This window comes from Malaclemys terrapin, chromosome 2 (assembly GCF_027887155.1).
Source record: "Malaclemys terrapin pileata isolate rMalTer1 chromosome 2, rMalTer1.hap1, whole genome shotgun sequence".
Lineage (NCBI taxonomy): Eukaryota > Metazoa > Chordata > Testudines > Emydidae > Malaclemys > Malaclemys terrapin.
Genome location: NC_071506.1, coordinates 106,153 through 126,780, shown reverse-complemented (window position 1 = coordinate 126,780; position 20,628 = coordinate 106,153). Strand labels below are relative to the sequence as shown.

The 20,628-nt window shown below is 43.1% G+C and overlaps 1 protein-coding gene across 4 annotated transcripts in view; it reads right to left on the bottom strand.

Moving 5' to 3' along the window:
• The window catches only part of MAPK15 (mitogen-activated protein kinase 15), a 158,392-nt gene that overhangs the window by 89,265 nt on the left and 48,499 nt on the right, over positions 1–20,628 (bottom strand). For all 4 annotated transcript variants that reach the window (XM_054017263.1, XM_054017260.1, XM_054017261.1 and 1 more), the window contains exon 11: positions 1,462–1,756. In XM_054017263.1, coding sequence (XP_053873238.1) covers positions 1,462–1,756 — 295 coding nt within the window. The remainder of the gene's footprint in view (positions 1–1,461; positions 1,757–20,628) is intronic.

The following is a 20,628-nucleotide window of genomic DNA, read 5'->3' as shown; positions in this document are numbered from 1 at the left end:
GTGAAGAAGAAGGGTGGGATTCTTTGTTTTAAAGTTTTTAATAAGATATGGCCTCCATGCTAGGCTGAAGATAGTTTGTTCTTCTGTAACAGGCTTTGGCAGGTTGGATCTGAGGCTATGTCTACACTACTGGACAAACTGGCACTGCTGCGATCAGTGCAGCGGTGTCGATTTAGCGGATCTGGTGAAGATACACTAAGTCAATGGCAGAGCACTCTCCCATCAATGTCTGTCTGTACTCCACCTCCCCAACAGGCGGAAGCTATGTCGATGGGAGAGTGTCTCCCATCAACATAATGGGGTGTAAACACTGCTGAAAGTCAACCTAAGTTAAGTAACTGAAGTCGACGTAACTTATGTAACTGAACTAGCATAACTTAGACTTACAGCGTTCATGTAGGCAAGCCCTAATAGACAAATCAGGCTTACGGGAATCACGGGCTATCATTACTGTGCTTTGGTTTGGTGATGATAGCTTAGATCTACTAAATATGTATGTAACATTAGCTTGAAATGCCTTCAATTAACTCTGCTGTATTCCCTTTTATTTTGTATTTGTCACCCTCTTTTAATTCTTCTGTAAGAAGATAATTTGTACTGAAAAATTCTGTATATCCTTAATAAAAAATCAGTAACTAACCTTTTACTAAACTATAATAAAAGAGTGCCCATTCAATGTTCCAGGTGCCCTTGCCAGTCTTTAAAAAATATATTAACAGACCGATTAGTTATCCCAGATCAAATCAAATAACCCAGAGACAACATAAGTAACAAAAATTAATTGGTCTGTTCACAATCCTCCCCAGAGTCCTCTATCACGACTACCAGGTCTACCCAACACCCAGCTCCTCATGAGCAATGGTAAAAAGGCAGGCCTTGCGTCATACCCTGAAAGCTAACAAATATGGGCTGTTACAGCCCAAAGGAAGGAGATCCAAAGACCTAGGAACCCTAAAAAGAATGCCCTTCCAGCTGTTCCTTCTCTTATACTGATGGGGCTTTGACTGCAACCAGGCCATTCTACTGGTATGTGATTTGAGAATGGAAATAGTAGAAAGAAAGGACTTTGGGGAGGAAAGAAATTGTTTAACAGCCAACAGAATTATCATCTGAGTCTTTACTGATAAGTCTGTGATTCTTGAATGAGTATTTGGTGTTCCAAATATTTGAGTATGGAATTTCAACACCCAGCACTTCTCCACAAAAGTGTCAGTACAAATCATTCCCAGAAGGGAAAATTTAATACACACACACACCCCAATTGGAAATTCATTTGTCTTGATATTCTCTATGCACTGTCTTCTTGGTGCAACTTCCCTTCCCCCTTTACAGTCACCATCTCATGTTGCTCCTGTAAATTTCACTTGTTTCTATCTCCATCCTTAATCCACTACCTACTTTCCTCTCCCTGTCCTTAGCTATTATGTGCAACATATTCTAATTCAGGAGGTTGGTACGTACTCTGAACAGTGGTGTGCGTTATGGGGTTGTAAAGCATGTTGATTTTAGGTCTCTGGCAGAGAGTTCCTGCTAAACCCTCTCTCTGGCTGGAAACTTCACCGAGTATTGTAGGCCCTGCAGGCACATGTGAGCTTTTCATAAGAGTGGGTCTTGGCTCTTTCTGATCCCTGATGGTAGAATAAGGCACAGAACTGGTGTTTGGAAGAGATGGTTTGAACTGAGATGGACTTGGTTGAAGATTCTCTCTCTGGATTTGTTTCTGTTGACGGTTATTTGCCTTTCTTTCCAGAATCATCTGCAGGAACAAGATGCTGGTTAGATTTAAAACCTATAAACATGATTAAGAACATAAAGATGGCCACACTGGGTCAGACGAATGGTCCATCTACCCCAGTAGCTTGTCTTCCAAAGTGGCCGGTGCCACATACTTCAGAGGAACTGAACAGAACAGGGCACTTTATTGAGTGATCCATCCCGTCATTCAGTTCCCGCTTCTGGAAGTCAGAGGTTTAGGGACACCCAGAACATGAGGTTCCATCTCTGATCATCTTGGTTAATAGCAATTCATGGACCTATCCTCCACGAACGAATCTAGTTCTTTTTTGAACCCTGTTATAGTCTTGACCGTCACAACATCCTCTGGCATAGAATTCCACAGGTTGACTGTGCATTGTATAAAGCAGTATTTCCTTACGCTTGTTTTAAACCTGCTGCCTATTAATTTAATTTGGTGACCCCTGGTTTGTGTTTCATTTGAAGGGATAAATAACACTTTCACTTTCTCCACACCATTCATGATTTTATAGACCTCTATCATAACCCCCCCAGTTATCTCTTTTCTAAGCTGAACAGTCCCAGTCGTAAGAACAGCCATACTGGGGCAGACCAAAGGTCCATCTAGCCCAGTATCCTGTCTTCCGACAGTGGCCAATTGTCCGTTGCCCCAGAGGGAAAGAACAGAACAGGTAAACATCAAGTGATCCATTCCCTGTTGCTCATTCCCAGCTTCTGGCAAACAGAGGCTAGGGACACCATCCCTACCCATCCCGGCTAATAGCCATTGATGGATCTATCCTCCATGAACATATCTAGTTCTTTTTTTAACCCTGTTATAGTCTTGGCCTTCACAACATCCTCTGGCAAAGAGTTCCACAGGTTGACTGTGTGTTGTGTGAAGAAATACTTCCTTTTGTCTGTTTAAAACCTACTGCCCATTAATTTCATTTGGTGACCCCTAGTTCTTTTGTTATGACAGTGGTCTCCAACCTTTTTACGGACAAGAACACTTTTTGAATTTAAGATCAACCCAGGGTCTACCCTCCCCCTTCCCTGAGGCCCCACCCTGCTCACTCCATTCCCCCCCTCTCGGTCACTTGCTCTTCCCACCCTCACTCACTTTCACCGGGCTGGGGCAGGGGGTTGGGGTGCAGGAGGGGGTGCAGGCTCTGGGCTGGGGCCAAGGGGTTCAGAGTATGGGAGGGGGTTCCAGGCTGAGCCTAGAGCAGGGGGTTGGGGTGCAGGAGTGAGGGGTGCAAGCTCTGGGAGGGAATTTCAGTGCAGGGGTCATATGGTCACACTGCACCTAATCTCATAGAATCCACTGGACAGTTCAAGAATTTTACCTTTTATTAGTGTCATTTTTGGTTTATAGATCCAAAATCCTTTAGGGATTGTCACAAATCAGTGTAACATTCTCAACTGTGGGGTGTGCATTGGTTGAGCCTGGGGCAGAGTGTTAGGGTACAGGTGAGGGGTGTAGGCTCTGGGAGGGAGTTTGGGGCAGGAGGGGGCTCTGGCTGGTGCAGGGGATTGGGGTGCAGGAGAGGGTCAGGGGTGTGAGCTCTGGGAGGGAGTTTGGTGCAGGAGGGGGCTCCAGCTGTTGGAGATATTTGCTGCAAGTAGTCGCAGATCAGCTACATACCATTGTAGGCAGGCTCATCATACCATCCCCTCCATAATCTTATCAAGCTGTCTTGAAGCCAGTTAGGTTTTTGCCCCCATAGCTCTCCTTGGAAGGCTGTTCCAGAACTACATTCCTCTGATGGCTAAAAACTTTCATCTAATTTCAAGCCTAAACTTGTTGATGGCCAGTTTATATCCATTTATTCTTGTTCCCATGTTGGTGCTTAACTTAAATAACTCCTCTCCCTCCCTGGTCTTTATCCTTCTGATGTATTTATACAGAGCAATCATATCTCCCCTCAGCCTTTTTTTGGTTAGGTTAAACAAGCCAAGCTCTTTGAGTCTCCTCTCATAAGTCATGGTTTTTCCATTCCTCTTATCATCCTAGTGTAGTAAGAAGAGGGCCTGAAACACCTAGTAGCCCTTCTCTGCAGCTGTTCCAGTTTGAATTTATCTTTCTTAAACATGGGAGACCAGAATTGCACACTGTATTCCAGATAAGGTCTCACCAATGCCTTATATAACAGTACTAACACTTCCCTGTCTCTACTCAAAATACCTCGCCTGATGCATTCTAGGTCTGCATTAGCCTTTTTCATAGTCGCATGACATTGGCAGCTCATAATCATCTTGTGATCAACCAATATATCCAGGTATTTCTCCTCCTCTGTCACTTCCAACTGATAAGTCCCCAGCTTATAGCAAAAATTCTTGTTGATCATGTTACATGCATGATCTTTTTGGCTGTCTCTGCATATTGAGCAGATTTTTTCAGAGAAGTATCCATAATGATTCCAAGATCTCTTTCCTGAGTGGTAACAGGTAATTTAGACCCCCTCATTTTGTATATATAGCTGGGATTATGTTTTCCAATGTGCATTACTTTGCATTTATCAACACTGAATTTCATCTGTCACTGTGTTGCCCAGTCACACAGTATTGTGAGATCCCTTTGTAATTCTTCACAATCAGCTTTGGACCTAACTATCTTGAGTAATTTAATATCATCTGCAAACTTGGCCCCTCACTGTTTACCCCTTTTTCCAGATCATTTACAAATATGTTGAACAGCATCCATCCCAGTACAGATCCTTTGGGACCCCACTATTTACCACTCCACCATGAAAACTGACCATTTATTCCTCCCTTTGATTCCTATCTTTTCACCTTTTACTGTCCATGAGAGGACCTTCCCTCTTTCCTGTAACTCCTTACTTTGCTTAAGAGCCTTTGGTGAGGAACCTTGTCAAAGGCTTTCTGAAAGTCCAAGTACACTATATCCACTGGATCAACCATGTCCATGTTTCTTGACCCCCTCAAAGGATTCTTATAAGAACATAAGAAAGGCCGTACTGGGTCAGACCAAAGGTCCATCTAGCCCAGTATCCTGTCTACCGACAGTGGCTAATGCCAGGTGCCCCAGAGGGAGTGAACCTAACAGGCAATGATCAAGTGATCTCTCTCCTGCCATCCATCTCCACCCTCTGACAGACAGAGGCTAGGGACACCATTCCTTACCCGTCCTGGCTAATAGCCATTAATGGACTTAACCACCATGAATTTATCTAGTTCTCTTTTAAACTCTGTTATAGTCCTAGCCTTCACAACCTCCTCAGGTAAGGAGTTCCACAAGTTGACTGTGCGCTGCTTGAAGAAGAACTTCCTTTTATTTGTTTTAAACCTGCTGCCTATTAATTTCATTTGATGACCCCTTGTTCTTGTATTATGGGAATAAGTAAATAACTTCTCCTTATCCACTTTCTCCACATCCCTCATGATTTTATATACCTCTATCATATCCCCCCTTAGTCTCCTCTTTTCCAAGCTGAAGCGTCCTAGCCTCTTTAATCTCTCCTCATATGGGACCCGTTCCAAACCCTTAATCATTTTAGTTGCCCTTTTCTGAACCTTTTCTAGTGCCAGTATATCTTTTTTGAGATGAGGAGACCACATCTGTACACAGTATTTGAGATGAGGGCGTACCATCGATTTATATAAGGGCAATAATATATTCTCAGTCTTATTCTCTATCCCCTTTTTAATGATTCCTAACATCCTGTTTACTTTTTTGACCGCCCCTGCACACTGCGTGAATATTTTCAGAGAACTATCCACGATGACTCCAAGATCTTTTTCCTGACTTGGTGTTGCTAAATTAGCCCCCATCATATTGTATGTATAGTTGGGGTTATTTTTTCCAATGTGCATTACTTTACATTTATCCACATTAAACTTCATTTGCCATTTTGTTGCCCAATCACTTAGTTTTGTGAGATCTTTTTGAAGTTCTTCACAGTCTGCTTTGGACTTAACTATCTTGAGCCGTATAGATTGATGAAGCCTGATTTCTCTTTACAAAAGCCGGGTTAACTCTTCCCCAACATACTGTGTTCATCCATGTGTCTGATAATTCTATTCTTTACTACAGTTTCAACCAATCTGCCTGATACAAAAGTTAGGCTTACCAACCTATAGTTGCCCAGATGGCCTCTAGTGCCTTTTTAAAAAATTGGCATTACATTAATTATCCACCAATCATCTGCTATAGATGCTGATTTAAGCCATAGGTCACATACCACAGTTAGTAGTTCTGCAGTTTCATATTTGAGTTTCTTCAGAACTCTTGGGTGCATACCATCTGGTCCCAGTGATTTATTACTGTTTATTTTATCAATATGTCCCAAAACCTCCTCTACAGACTGTGATGGTACCTCCGTAAGGCTTTATGGGAATATGACATAACTGGAATATGCTTTGTGCTGCCTGTGCCATGTAACATATCTCTGTAAAGGTTATGGTCTACTATATCTATTCATCCTATTTGTACACACATATCATTTTGTACTTGAGGTTAAGAATATTGGCTGTATACTTGCTTGATTTTAAGTAAGCTTTGTAAGGCATTTGGTCAGCTTCTTTAGGAAGGAATTCGCAAGGTTAAGTACCCGATCAGGAAGCACTTGGGGAACAATGCATCTTGGAATGCTCCAATCCACATAAGAAGTCTTCCTGGAGACATACAAGATACCACGTGGACAATGGCTTCTGCCTGTAAAGACTGTGAGTCATGCATGGACATGTGACTTGCCCAGGTGACTCCAAAACTCCATCTTGGAGCTGGACTTTGTATAGGAGGGACTCTCCACCCACAAGAGAAAGTCTATTTAAACCCCTGGGAGACCCCTCCATAGGGTCCTCAGCTGGCTAAAGAGGGAGCCTCTCCACCACCACAGGATACTTGAAAGAAACTGGAACAAAGGACAGTAACAACAGGGGGTGTGAGTGATTGCTGGACCCAGGCTAAAAGGAGATTAGTCTGTAAAAGGGAGCATTCTGGAACTGGTGAGGATCTTATCTGTACTCAGTTTGATTAGACATAGATTTGCGCATTTTATTTTATTTTGCTTGGTGACTTACTTTGTTCTGTCTGTTACTACTTGGAACCACTCAAATCCTACTTTCTGTATTAATAAAATCACTTTTTACTTACTAATTAACTCAGAGTATGTATTAATACCTGGGGGTGCAAACAACTGTGCATCTCTCTCTATCAGTGTTACAGAGGGCGAACAATTTATGAGTTTACCCTGTATAAGCTTTATACAGGGTAAAACGGATTTATTTGGGTTTAGAGCCCATTGGGAGTTGGGCATTTGAGTGTTAAAGACAGGAACACTTCTGTTAGCTGCTTTCAGGTAAACCTGCAGCTTTGGGGCAAGTAATTCAGACCCTGGGTCTGTGTTGGAGCAGACGGGAGTGTCTGGCTCAGCAAGACAGGGTGTTGGGGTCCCGAGCTAGCAGGGAAAGCAGGGGGCAGAAGTAGTCTTGGCACATCGGGTGGCAGCTCCCAGAGGGGTTTCTGTGATCCACCCCATCACACAGACACCTCATCATACAACAGTTCCTCAGATTTGTCACCTAAAAAAAATGGTTGAGGTTTAGGAATCTCCCTCACACCCTCTGCAGCGAAGACCGATGCAAAGAATTAATTTAGCTTCTCCGCATGGGTCTTGTCTCCTTTGAGCTTTTCTTTAGGACTTTAGTATCAGAGGGGTAGCCGTGTTAGTCTGAATCTGTAAAAAGCAACAGAGGGTCCTGTGGCACCTTTAAAACTAACAGAAGTATTGGGAGCATAAGCTTTCATGGGTAAGAACCTCACTGACTTGCATCTGAAAAAGGGAGGTTCTTACCCACGAAAGCTTATGCTCCCAATACTTCCGTTAGTCTTAAAGGTGCCACAGGACCCTCTGTTGCTTTTTAGGACTTTGATTCTCCTAGTGGTCCCACTGACTATTTTGGCAGGCTTCATGCTTCTGATGTACTTGAGTTGGAGCCTCTATTATGAGGAATTTTAAAAGTTTCCATGCATCTTGCAGGCATTTCTCCATTTAACTAGCCTCCTCATTTTTGTGTAGCTTCCCTTTTTAAGTTAAATACTATTATGGTGCATTTCACTGGTATTTTCCCTCCTCCAAGGATGTTGTTACATTTAATTACTTTATGGTTGCTATTATCTAGTGGTTCAGCTGTATTCACCACTTGGACCAGATCGTGTGAGCCCCTTAGAACTAAATCAAGACTTGTCTCTCCCCTTCTGGGTTTCAAGACTAGCTGGTCCAAGAAGTTATCATTACTGGTGTCTAGAAATTTTTACCTCTGCGTTCCATCCTGAGGTGACATGTTCCCAGTCAATACAGGGATAGTTGAAATCCACCATTATTATTGGATTTTCTGTTTTTGTAGCCTCTTGATCTCCCTAAAGCATTTCACAATCACCATCACCATCCTGGTCAGGTGATCTGTAGTATATTCTTACTGCTATATTGTTATTATTCAAGCATGGAATTTCTATCCATAGAGATTCTATGAAAAAAGAACAGGAGTACTTGTGGCACCTTAGAGACTAACAAATTTATTAGAGCATAAGCTTTCGTGGACTACAGCCCACTCCTTCGGATGCATACAGAGTGGAATAAATATTGAGGATATATATATATTATATATATAGACATACACACACACACACAATATATACACACACACACGTGTGTATATATATCTCCTCAATATTTATTCCACTCTGTATGCATCCGAAGGAGTGGGCTGTAGTCCACGAAAGCTTATGCTCTAATAAATTTGTTAGTCTCTAAGGTGCCACAAGTACTCCTGTTCTTTTTGCGGATACAGACTAACACGGCTGCTACTCTGAAACCAGAGATTCTATGGTACCTGTTTTATTTATTTAAGATTTTTACTGGGGAGGTCAAACGATTAAAAAAAACATGATTAATCATGAGATTAAAAAAATTAATTATGATTAATTGCTGTTTTAATTGCACTGTTAAACAACAGCAATACCCATTTCAAATTATTATGAATAGTTTTGGATGTTTTTCTACATTTTTCAAATATATTGATTTCAATTACAACAGAATACAAAGCGTGGAATGCTCACTATATATATTTTTATTACAAATATTTGCACTGTAAAAAAAGATAAACAATTTACAAGTTGATGCATGAAAGGGCATATGAATGTTTAGTGTATATGGCATGTAAATACCTTGCAACACTGATTACAACAGTGCCACGTGAATGCCTGTTCTCACTTTTAGGTGACATTGTAAATAGGTAGCAGGCAGCATTATCTCCCGTATATGTAAACAAACTTGTTTGTCTTAGCGATTGGCTGAACAAGAAGTAAGACTGAGCGGACTTGTAGGCTCTAAAGTTTTACATTGTTTTATTTTTGAGTACAGTTATGTAAAAAAAAAAAGACATTTGTAAGTTGTACTTTCATGAGAGATTGCACTTATATGAGGTGAATTGAAAAATATTTCTTGTTTAGCCTTTTTTACAGTGCAAATATTTGTAATAAAAAATTATATAAAGTGAGCACTGTACACTTAGTATTCTGTATTGCCTATTATATCAATATCCTCATTTAATGCCAGACACTCAAGTTCAGCCATCTTAGTATTTAGACTTTTTGCATTTGTATATAAGCACTTGTAAAATTTGTCAGTATTTAGTTGTCTGCCTTCATATGATGTAATTGAATGGGACTCTCTCATTTGTCTGTTTCTCTTCACTTAAGAATATAAGAATGGCCGTACTAGTTCCGACCAAAGGTCCATCCAGCCCAGGATCCTGTCTACCGACAGTGGCCAATGCCAGGTGCCCCAGAGGGAGTGAACCTAACAGGTAATGATCAAGTGATCTCTCTCCTGCCATCCATCACCACCCTCTGACACACAGAGGCTAGGGACACCATTCCTTACCCATCCTGGCTAATAGCCATTAATGGACTTAACCTTCATGAATTTATCCAGTTCTCTTAAACCCTGTTCTGGTCCTAGCCTTCACAGCCTCCTCAGGCAAGGAGTTCCACAAGTTGACTGTACTTGTGAAGAAGAACTTCCTTTTATTTGTTTTAAACCTGCTGCCCATTAATTTCATTTGGTGGCCCCTACTTCTTATGTTATGGGAACAAGTAAATAACTTTTCCTTATTCACTTTCTCCACATCACTCATGATTTTATATACCTCTATCATATCCCCCCTTAGTCTCCTCGTTTCCAAGCTGAAAAGTCCTAGCCTCTTTAATCTCTCCTCATATGGGACCCGTTCCAAACCCCTAATCATTTTAGTTGCCTTTTTCTGAACTTTTTCTAATGCCAGTAATATCTTTTTTGAGAGGTGGAGACCACATCTGTATGCAATAGTCAAGATGTGGGCGTACCATAGATTTATATAAGGGCAATAAGATATTCGCCGTCTTATTCTCTATCCCTTTTTGAATGATTCCTAACATCCTGTTTGCTTTTTTGACTGTCACTGCACACTGCATGGACATTATCAGAGAACTATCCACGATGTCTCTGATATAAAATTATTCTGCTTAACTGCCAGGGGGCAAATTTGTCACGTTCACATGGAAGATATACAGCACAGCTATTGCTAGGTCTTAACTCAGGAAGTTCCTTCGAGAGGAAATGTAGCCAAACTCCAAACCTGCAGACAATGGAACTTTCTGTGCCTGTGTCCTGCAGCTACCTAACTGCTTAGTTTGCAAAATAAGCAAGGAGGAAGGGGCAAATAGACGAACAATAAGGGGTCATAAGAGTGGCAGATAGATGTAGCTTGCTAATTATGTATGGTAATGATGGCGAATTTTGGCCAATCATAGAGTGATAGATTATCATAAGTAACTGCATATAATGCTTTGGTGTAAGTGTTTTCTTTGTTCTTGCTGACTTATGAGCTCGAACCCAATTGCAATTGAAATAAACGGATCGCCCCTCCCGGGGCTCCTTGCTTGGCTAGCTGTGTCCGTCTCTCCTTATTCCTCAGCTGGAACAGACAGAAATTTCTATGACAACCCCAAGATCTTTTTCCTGATTAGTTGTAGCTAAATTAGCCCTCATCATATTGTAGACTTCATACCTGTACTTTATCAACTTCTATCCTCTCTTCTTTACTAGGATATAGGTTCTCTCTTATAATAAATCCTCCCCTAAGGGATGTGTCTGTCCAAATCACGTGCTCCTCCACACTTGTCAGCTTTCCCCCACCCCTTAGTTTAAAAATTCCTCTACAACCTTTTTAATGGCGCCTCCTTTCCCAAAAGGTTCCACAGTTCCTAATAAACCTGAATCTCTCCTCTGAACACCATCCTCTTAGCTAGGATTGGGACCCTGCAGTTGTGCCTGTTTAACTGGCCCTGTGCATGGAATTGAAAGCATTTTAGAGAATGCTACCATGTAGGTTGTGGATTTTAATTTCTTACCTAGCAGCCTAAATTTGGCTTCTAGGACCTCTCTCCTACCTTTTCCTAGGTCATTGGTACCTACATGTACCAAGACCACTGGCTCCTTCCCAGACCTGTACATAAGTCTGTCCAGACATTATGATAGTTCCACAACCTTCTCACCCAGCTGGCAATTCACCTTGCTGTTCTTCCAGTCATCACTAACCCAACTATCTATGTATCAGAGGGGTAGCCGTGTTAGTCTGAATCTGTAAAAAGCAACAGAGGGTCTTGTGGCACCTTTGAGACTAACAGAAGTACTGGGAGCATAAGCTTTCGTGGGTAAGAACCTCACTTCTTCAGATGCAAGTAATGGAAATCTCCAGAGGCAGGTATAAATCAGTGTGGAGATAACGAGGTTAGTTCAATCAGGGAGGGTGAGGTGCTCTGCTAGCAGTTGAGGTGTGAACACCAAGGGAGGAGAAACTGCTTCTGTAGTTGGATAGCCATTCACAGTCTTTGTTTAATCCTGATCTGATGGTGTCAAATTTGCAAATGAACTGGAGCTCAGCAGTTTCTCTTTGGAGTCTGGTCCTGAAGTTTTTTTGCTGTAAGATGGCTACCTTTACATCTGCTATTGTGTGGCCAGGGAGGTTGAAGTGTTCTCCTACAGCTTTTTGTATATTGCCATTCCCGATATCTGACTTGTGTCCATTTATCCTCTTGCGTAGTGACTGTCTTGGGCTATGTTTATGAGGGATAGCTGGCTTTCACGCTCCCTCTCTAAACGCTCTTGCAAAACTCTGTTTTCTGCTCCTGCTCGCTAGCTTCTCTGGTTGCATACAAGCTCGCTTTTTAAACCCCTGTTCCCCCTGAGTTAGCCTCATCTTGGCAAGAGATCCTAAAGGGGTTAGGGAAACCAAAGGATAGCAGGCTAGACCCTTGTTAGAAAGCTCTCAGCCTTATATAGCAGGCCGCTAGGGTCAGCGCACAGCTCCCCAAATAGACTACACTATAAACTTCAATCAAACAGGCACACAGCAAGCAAGCAAGCACGCACACAAACAGATACATTCACCCCAAGGGTCACATGTAGTCACTTAGGATTGCTGCTTTACTCACCCTACAGAGCAGAGGAACTAGGCAGATATATAAAAGCACAAGGAAAAAATACTTGCAGCTGATACAAATTTTAATGGACAAGAAATTATTCAAATGAAAAAGTACTTTAGGATGGGGAACTGTTAGAACTTAATAACAGGAACGCAGAACACAGTACTGGAAGGGACTTACTAGGTAACTGAGTTGAGTCTCCTGCTATTACAGGCAACCATGTCCTATAATCCCGTTCATAAATGTATTAGGGCTGTTCAGCAATTTAACAAATTAATCAATAATGGGATTAAAATTAATTGCATTGTTAAACAATAATAGAATACCATTTACCAGCAACCACACATCACTGAACAAAAACTGACCCAGGAACCTATCCTTGTAACAAAGCCCAATGCCAACTCTGTCCACATATCTATTCAAGTGACATCATCATAGGACCTAATCACATCAGCCATACCATCAGGGGCTCGTTCACCTGCACATCTACCAATGTGATATATGCCATCATGTGCCAGCAATGCCCCTCTGCCATGTACATTGGCCAAACCAGACAGTCTCTACGCAAAAGAATTAATAGACACAAATCTGACATCAGGAATCATAATACTCAAAAACCAGTGGGAGAACACTTTAACCTGTCTGGTCATTCAATGACAGACCTGCGTGTGGCTATATTACAACAGAAAAACTTCAAAAACAGACTCCAAGGAGAGACTGCTGAGCTGGAATTGATATGCAAACTAGACACAATCAACTCAGGATTGAATAAGGACTGGGAATGGCTGAGCCATTACAAACATTGAATCTATCTCCCCTTGTAAGTATTCTCACACTTCTTATCAAACTGTCTGTACTGGGCTATCTTGATTATCACGTCAAAAGTTTTTTTTCTCTTACTTAATTGGCCTCTCAGAGTTGGCAAGACAACTCCCACCTGTTTATGCTCTCTGTATGTGTGTATATATATCTCCTCAATATATGTTCCATTCTATATGCATCCGAAGAAGTGGGCTGTAGTCCACGAAAGCTTATGCTCTAATAAATTTGTTAGTCTCTAAGGTGCCACAAGTACTCCTGTTCTTTTTGCGGATACAGACTAACACGGCTGCTACTCTGAAACCAATAATAGAATACCATTTATTTAAATATTTTGGATGCATTCTACATTTTCAAATATATTGATTTCAATTACAGCACAAACTAAAGTATGCAGTGCTCACTTTATATTATGCACTGTAAAAAACCCCCAAAAGAAATAGTATTTTTCAATTCACCTAATGCAAGTATTATAGTGCAATCTTTTTATCATGAAAGTATGTATAAAAAAAGCTGTATTCAAAAATAAAACAATGTTAAATTTTAAAGCCTGCAAGTTCACTCAGTCCTACTTCTTGTTCAGCCAATCGCTCAGACAAACAAGTTTGTTTACATTTGCAGGAGATAATGCTGCCCACTTCTGGTTTACAATGTGACCTGAAAATGAGAACAGGCCTTCTCATGCCACTGTTGTAGCTGGCATTGCAAGATAGTTAAGTACCAGATGCGCTAAAGATTCATATGTCCCTTCATGCTTCAACTACCATTCCAGGGGACATGTGTCCATGCTGATGACAGGTTCTGCTTGATGATAATCCAAAGCAGTACAGACCAATGCATGTTTATTTTCATCATCTGAGTCCAGATGCCACCAGCAGCAGGTTGATTATCTTTTTTGGTGTTTCGGATTCTGTAGTTTCTGCATCGGCGTGTTGCTCTTTTAAGATTTCTGAAAGCATGCTCCACGCCTCATCCCTCTCGGATTTTATAAGGCACTTCAGATTCTTAAATCTTGGGTCGAGTTCTGTAGCTATCTTTAGAAATTTCACATTGGTACCTTCTTTGTGTTTTGTCAAATCTGCAGTGAAAGTGTTCTTAAAATGAACATGTGCTCAGGGCCGGCTCTGGCTTTTTTGCCGCCCCAGGCAAAAAAGCCTCCGGCCGCCCGCTGCCCCCCCCAGCGCTGCAGGGGAGGGCACCAAGCCCGGCCGCAGGCCACTCTCCCCGACCAGCCAGAGTGCCGGGGGGAGGGCGGCGAGCCTGCTGCGGCTCCGCTGGCGGCCGGAGCCCCGGGAAGAGGGCGGAGAGCCCGCCGCGGCTCCGCTCTCCCCGGCGGCCAGAGCGTGGGGGGAGGGCGGAGAGCCTGCCGCGGCTCCGCTCTCCCCGGCGGCCAGAGCGTGGGGGGAGGGCGGAGAGCCCGCCGCGGCTCCGCTCTCCCCGGCGGCCAGAGCCGGAGCACCGCGCCGCCCCCCTCCAGGTGCCGCCCCAAGCACAAGCTTGGTGGGCTGGTGCCTGGAGCCAGCCCTCCATGTGCTGAGTCATCATCTGAGACTTCTATAACATCAACTATATGGCAGAATGCGGGTAAAACAGAGCAGGGGACATATAATTCTCCCCCAAGTAGTTCAGTCACAAATTTAATTAACGCATTTTTTTTTAATGAGCGTCATCAGCATGGAAGCATGTCCTCTGGAATGGTGGCCGAAGCATGAAGGGGCATATGAATGTTTAGCTTATCTGGCATGTAAATTCCTTGCAATGCCAGCTACAAAAGTGCCTTGCAAATGCCTGTTCTCACTTTCTGGTGACACTGTAAATAAGTGCAGGCAGCATTATCTCCCGTAAATGTAAACAAACTTGTTTGTCTTAGCGACTGGCTGAACAAGAAGTAGGATTGAGTGGACTTGTAGGCGCTGAAGTTTTACATTGTTTTGTTTTTGAGTACAGTTATGTAACAACAAAAATCTACATTTATAAATTGCACTTTTACGACAAAGAGATTGGACTACAGTACTTGTATGAGGTGAATTGAAAAAAATACTTTTTCTTTTATCATTTTACAGTGCAAATATTTTAATCAAAAATAATATACACTTTGATTTCAATTACAACACAATACAATATATATGAAAATGTAGAAAAACATTCAAAATATTTAATAAGTTTCTATTGTTTAACAGTGCAATTAAAACTGTGATTAATCATGATTAATTTTTTTAATCACGATTAATTATTTTGAGTTAATCATGTGAGTTAACTGTGATTAAAAGATAGCCCTAAAATTTATCAAACTCCAACTCATTAGGTTATTTGCCCCCAGTACTCCTATTCGAAGGCTGTTTCAGAACCTCACTCCACTGACTGTTAAAAATCGTCTTCTAATTTCCAGCTTAAAAATGTTTTAATAGCCAGCCAGTTTACACCCCTTTGGTTTTGGGCCAAGATTGTTGTTGAGCTTAATATAAATAAATAAATACATGGAGATATACCTATCTCATAGAACTGGAAGGAACCCTGAAAGGTCATTGGGTCTGGTCCCCTGCCTTCACTAGCAGGACCAAGTACAGATTTTGCCCCAGATCCCTAAGTGGCCCCCTCAAGGATTGAACTCACAACCCTGGGTTTAGCAGGCCAATCAATGCTCAAACCACTGAGCTAGCCCTCCCCACTCTTAAATAGCTCTTCTTCTTCCTTAGTGTTTATTAAGAGGTTGCACAAGGGGGAGCAAGCAGGGCACGTTCCCCTGCAAAATCTCTGTCCCAGCAGCCCAGAGAGGGAGGAAGCAGCAGGGTGGCTGGCTGCTGGAGTCCCACGTGTTGCTTCTGCCTCCACCCTGACTCACCTCAGCGGGCTGTCTGTAAAGCAGGCAACAGCACTAAGACTCCAGCAGCAGGGAAGTAGAAGCAGCAGCTTGGAGGTGGGGAGAGGAGGAGCTCTGCTGGCAGCCAGCTGCCCTGCTGCTTTCTTCCTCCCCAGGCTGCAGGGACACAGACTGTGCCACTGCCAGGGGGAGCTGCTGCTGCCTCCTCACTACTGGGAGTCCCCACCAAAGGCATCCCAAGAAACTGAGGGGGAGGGGGCAAGCATCATGTGAACCTTCCTTTTGTGTGTGTTTAACGTCTCCCTCCAAAAACTTTCAAGTTTAAATTCCTGCACATGCCCCTGGAACAACCAAATAAATAAGGAAGAGCGGGTTCTGGGCAAACAGGAGAGACTAGGCAGTTTCACTCAGCATGCAAAGGAGAAGGCTGTATAAATCTGAAATTAGAGATGGAAAGAACTATTAGTAAAACCTCTGAAATTCTTTTTATTTTTCAGGAATTTCTTATTTTGTTTTATCCATTCCCTACCCCATCAGGTCAGGTCCTTCCCCTGGGGAGGTAGGGGGTTTGCAGAGCGAGCCTGCCTGGCATTGATGATGGTGGGAGAGTGGAAGATGGGCCAAACCTATGGGGAACTGTGAACCCATGCAGCCGGACATGATTGGGGAGCCAGCCCCAACCCTGCAGGACAGGATCTACAGGAGCTGTCACTCCCGAGTCAGTTTGTTTTACTCTGTGTTATTTCACATTTGCAAATTCACAGGGCTCAACTGTTAGTTATCTTCTCCATCCTCTGAAAAGGCTACCACCAAGTTGTTTCTTAGTTATTCTCCAGGATTTGTCCAGTCTAATTTTAAATGGCCAAAGTGATATATCTTCCACTTCCTCTCCATTCTTTCAAGCAGCACTCCAGACACTCCTCTCCTCTCCTAGTCCATGCAATTGTCATCTGCAACCTCAACTCCTTGCTAACCACCTCCCTTTTCTGATTTTGATACCTGGCTCTCCCTTTCTTTTCATCAAAATCTTTCCTACCCTCATACATGGTGACTAATTTCCATGTTGATGTTCCATCCAATCCCTTAGAGGCCTAACTCCTAATTTGATTTCCAACAAGAGACCAGCTCTCCCACTCACAAAATCGGCCCCTCATTTGACCATATCTTCACCAATCATTGCTCTTTCAATACCAGAGTTTCCTCTCTGCCAACTGTCATTTTATTCAATGTCACCCATTTGTCCCCTGGCCCCCTGCCTGGGCCATCTGTGACCTCTAATTGATCATCATCCATGATTTCTCAGCCACACCACCCTGGTCTCAATCTTCACCCCACTTTACCAAACCATCCCATATGGAGTGATCTTGGCAGACCAGCAAAATACCTGGATCACTACTGATAATTGGAATATTGATTATCATGCTCATTGCCAAAAGCAGCTAAATCAGTAGGTCTTAGCAGGCCTCTGCAATGGCTTTACTATAACTAAGCAAGCAGCCGGGGAGGGGGGGAATTGAGGAGGAAACTGACCGTGTCCTTCCTGATAAGATCTCTGTTGAAACTGCTGAGGTCTGTGTTTTAGAAAAAACAGGATGCTTACCTAGATCTGCCCTTTGGGATGTTTTTGTCAGGGTCCTCAAAACATAGAATCACAGAATCATAGAATATCAGAGTTGGAAGGGACCTCAAGAGGTCATCCAGTCCAACCCCCTGCTCAAAGCAGGACCAATTCCCAGCTAAATCACCCCAGCCAGGGCTTTGTCAAGCCGGGCCTTAAAAACCTTCAAGGAAGGAGACTCCACCACCTCCCTAGGTAACGCATTCCAGTGTTTCACCACCCTCCTAGTGAAATAGTTTTTCCTGATATCCAACCTGGACCTCCCCCACTGCAACTTGAGACCATTGCTCCTTGTTCTGTCATCTGCCACCACTGAGAACAGCCGAGCTCCATCCTCTTTGGAACCCCCCTTCAGGTAGTTGAAGGCTGCTATCAAATCCCCCCTCATTCTTCTCTTCTGGAGACTAAACAATCCCAGTTCCCTCAGCCTCTCCTCATAAGTCATGTGCTCCAGACCCCTAATCATTTTTGTTGCCCTCCGCTGGACTCTTTCCAATTTTTCCACATCCTTCTTGTAGTGTGGGGCCCAAAACTGGACACAGTATTCCAGATGAGGCCTCACCAATGTCGAATAAAGGGGAACGATCACGTTCCTCGATCTGCTGGCAATGCCCCTACTTATACAGCCCAAAATACCGTTAGCTTTCTTGGCAACAAGAGCACACTGTTGACTCATATCCAGCTTCTCGTCCACTGTGACCCCTAGGTCCTTTTCTGCAGAACTGCTACCTAGCCATTCGGTCCCTAGTCTGTAGCAGTGCATGGGATTCTTCCGTCCTAAGTGCAGGACTCTGCACTTATCCTTGTTGAACCTCATCAGGTTTTTTTCGGCCCAATCCTCTAATTTGTCTAGGTCCCTCTGTATCCGATCCCTACCCTCTAGTGTATCTACCACGCCTCCTAGTTTAGTGTCATCTGCAAACTTGCTGAGAGTGCAGTCCACACCATCTTCCAGATCATTAACAAAGATATTAAACAAAACCGTCCCCAGGACCGACCCTTGGGGTACTCCGCTTGAAACTGGCTGCCAACTAGACATGGAGCCACTGATCACTACCCGTTGAGCCCGACGATCTAGCCAGCTTTCTATCCACCTTACAGTCCATTCATCCAGCCCATACTTCTTTAACTTGGCGGCAAGAATACTGTGGGAGACCGTATCAAAAGCTTTGCTAAAGTCAAGGAATAACACATCCACTGCTTTCCCCTCATCCACAGAGCCAGTTATCTCATCATAGAAGGCAATTAGGTTAGTCAGGCACGACTTCCCCTTCGTGAATCCATGCTGACTGTGACATGCGGACTCTGAAAAAAAACCACCTGTCTAATAGATGGTTTAAGGAAAACTCCTTGCTTAACCTTTGAAATTGTTTGCTTAACACGTTTTTTTTACATGTTATTGTTACACTAAGCCAAATAAATAAGGAGAGGAAGTATGAGGTAGTTAGACTCTTCATGGAAACTTCATGGACACAGCTTAGGATCCCCAGTGGCAGCTCAAAGGGCCAATTGGACAGCTCTGGTTGTACCACTCAAAGACCGCTCCAGACTTCGGTAATTACTGATTTTTGGGGTGTTTTACTAACCTGTTGCAGACACATGTAAGTGCTTAAGATTAAAATAGAATGCAGCTTTAAGTGAAAGCACTCTTGTATTGTACTGTTTGTGCTAGACACCTATTGGTCGGATGGACGTGTTTCCATTGATTTATTTCCTGCCACTGCCTCACCAAGAATAATAGTTACCAAGATCTTTGGGTTTTTAGAACCACAGTAACAGAATTGGAGGCCCCAGCAAGGATTGGTGGAGAGGAAGGAGACGAATGGTACAGTTTATCTATTGCAATAGGAGGCAAAAGACGGTTTGGTGGGGTACCTCCCTACAAGTGCCTGTGTCATAGTTCGCAAGTTAATTTACGGATAATATGTCCAAAGGAAAGGAAACACCTGGAAAGGGAGAAGCGTTAAAAATTATGTTGGGAAACAGCTTGACTGATTTTGTAACTTAGCTACTGATACTTTGCAACTGCCTGGAAAGCAATTTTGAGAAAACTGGTAAATTAAACAAAAGAAGGATATTACTGTGTAAGGATCTTTCATTAGGCAAAAGTCCCGCAGACATGTAAAGCCCTGAGTCCACTGGGAAGGGATGTAAAGTTGGGTCCCTTACTTCCTGAGTGCCGAAGAGAGAGAGTGGGGGCGAGGGGGAAGGGGGAAGGGGAAGAGCCCTAAATTGTGTGGGTAACAATCTATTCCTTCCAATGTCTGACTCTCTCCTTAACGCCAAACCCTCCTTCCATTCCTCCTCTTGTTCATGCAGAATCTTTCCAATGGGCAGGGGGAGAGATGAAGAGGGAAATCAACAAACTTTGTCATGATCCCCTTCTCCCATATAACCACTTTTTAGGTCACTTGCCTGTTCACCTTTAACCCCTCCAGCCATTCCTGTGAACCCATCCCCTAACTTCCATCGCCCTTACACTCCCTGCCTACTTTTCTCCACTACTTCTCACCATCTGCCTAATCCTTTGCCTTACAATTTAAGATTTATCATCTCCATTCTTTAAAAATAATAATTTTAAAAATCCTCACCCCCTCCTTGCCTCTTTAGCTACTGCCCTCATCTCCCTCTCACTTCTAAACTCAATGAATGTCCAACCTACAACCGCTACCTCACACATTCGTCTTCTCCTGCCCATCCCAGATCCCCTCCAATCCAGCTACTGACCTCTCTGCTCCACTGAAACTCCTCTCATTAACATCTCTAATGACCTCTTCCCAGCCAAGACTCAAGGCACGTACTCATCCTCCTAGACCTCTCTGCTGTATTCAATGCTGACTGTCATACTCTCCTTTTTTACACTGTACCCTTACTGACCTTCCTACCCTGGTTCTCCTCCTACTTCTCTAACCATTACTTCAGTGTCCCTTTTGTTTGCTTCTTCTCCCACTACCCATGAGAGTTTCTCAGGACCCTCCCTCCTCTTTAACACTATAGACTCTGCCTTTGGATAATTTAATTCACTCACACTATTTCAAACATCATCTCTGCACTGATTACTCATAAATCTTTCTCTACACTCCTGACTAGTCTTCTTCCATCCTATCCTGTACCTCAGCCTGTTTTGAATGTCTCTTTGTGGCT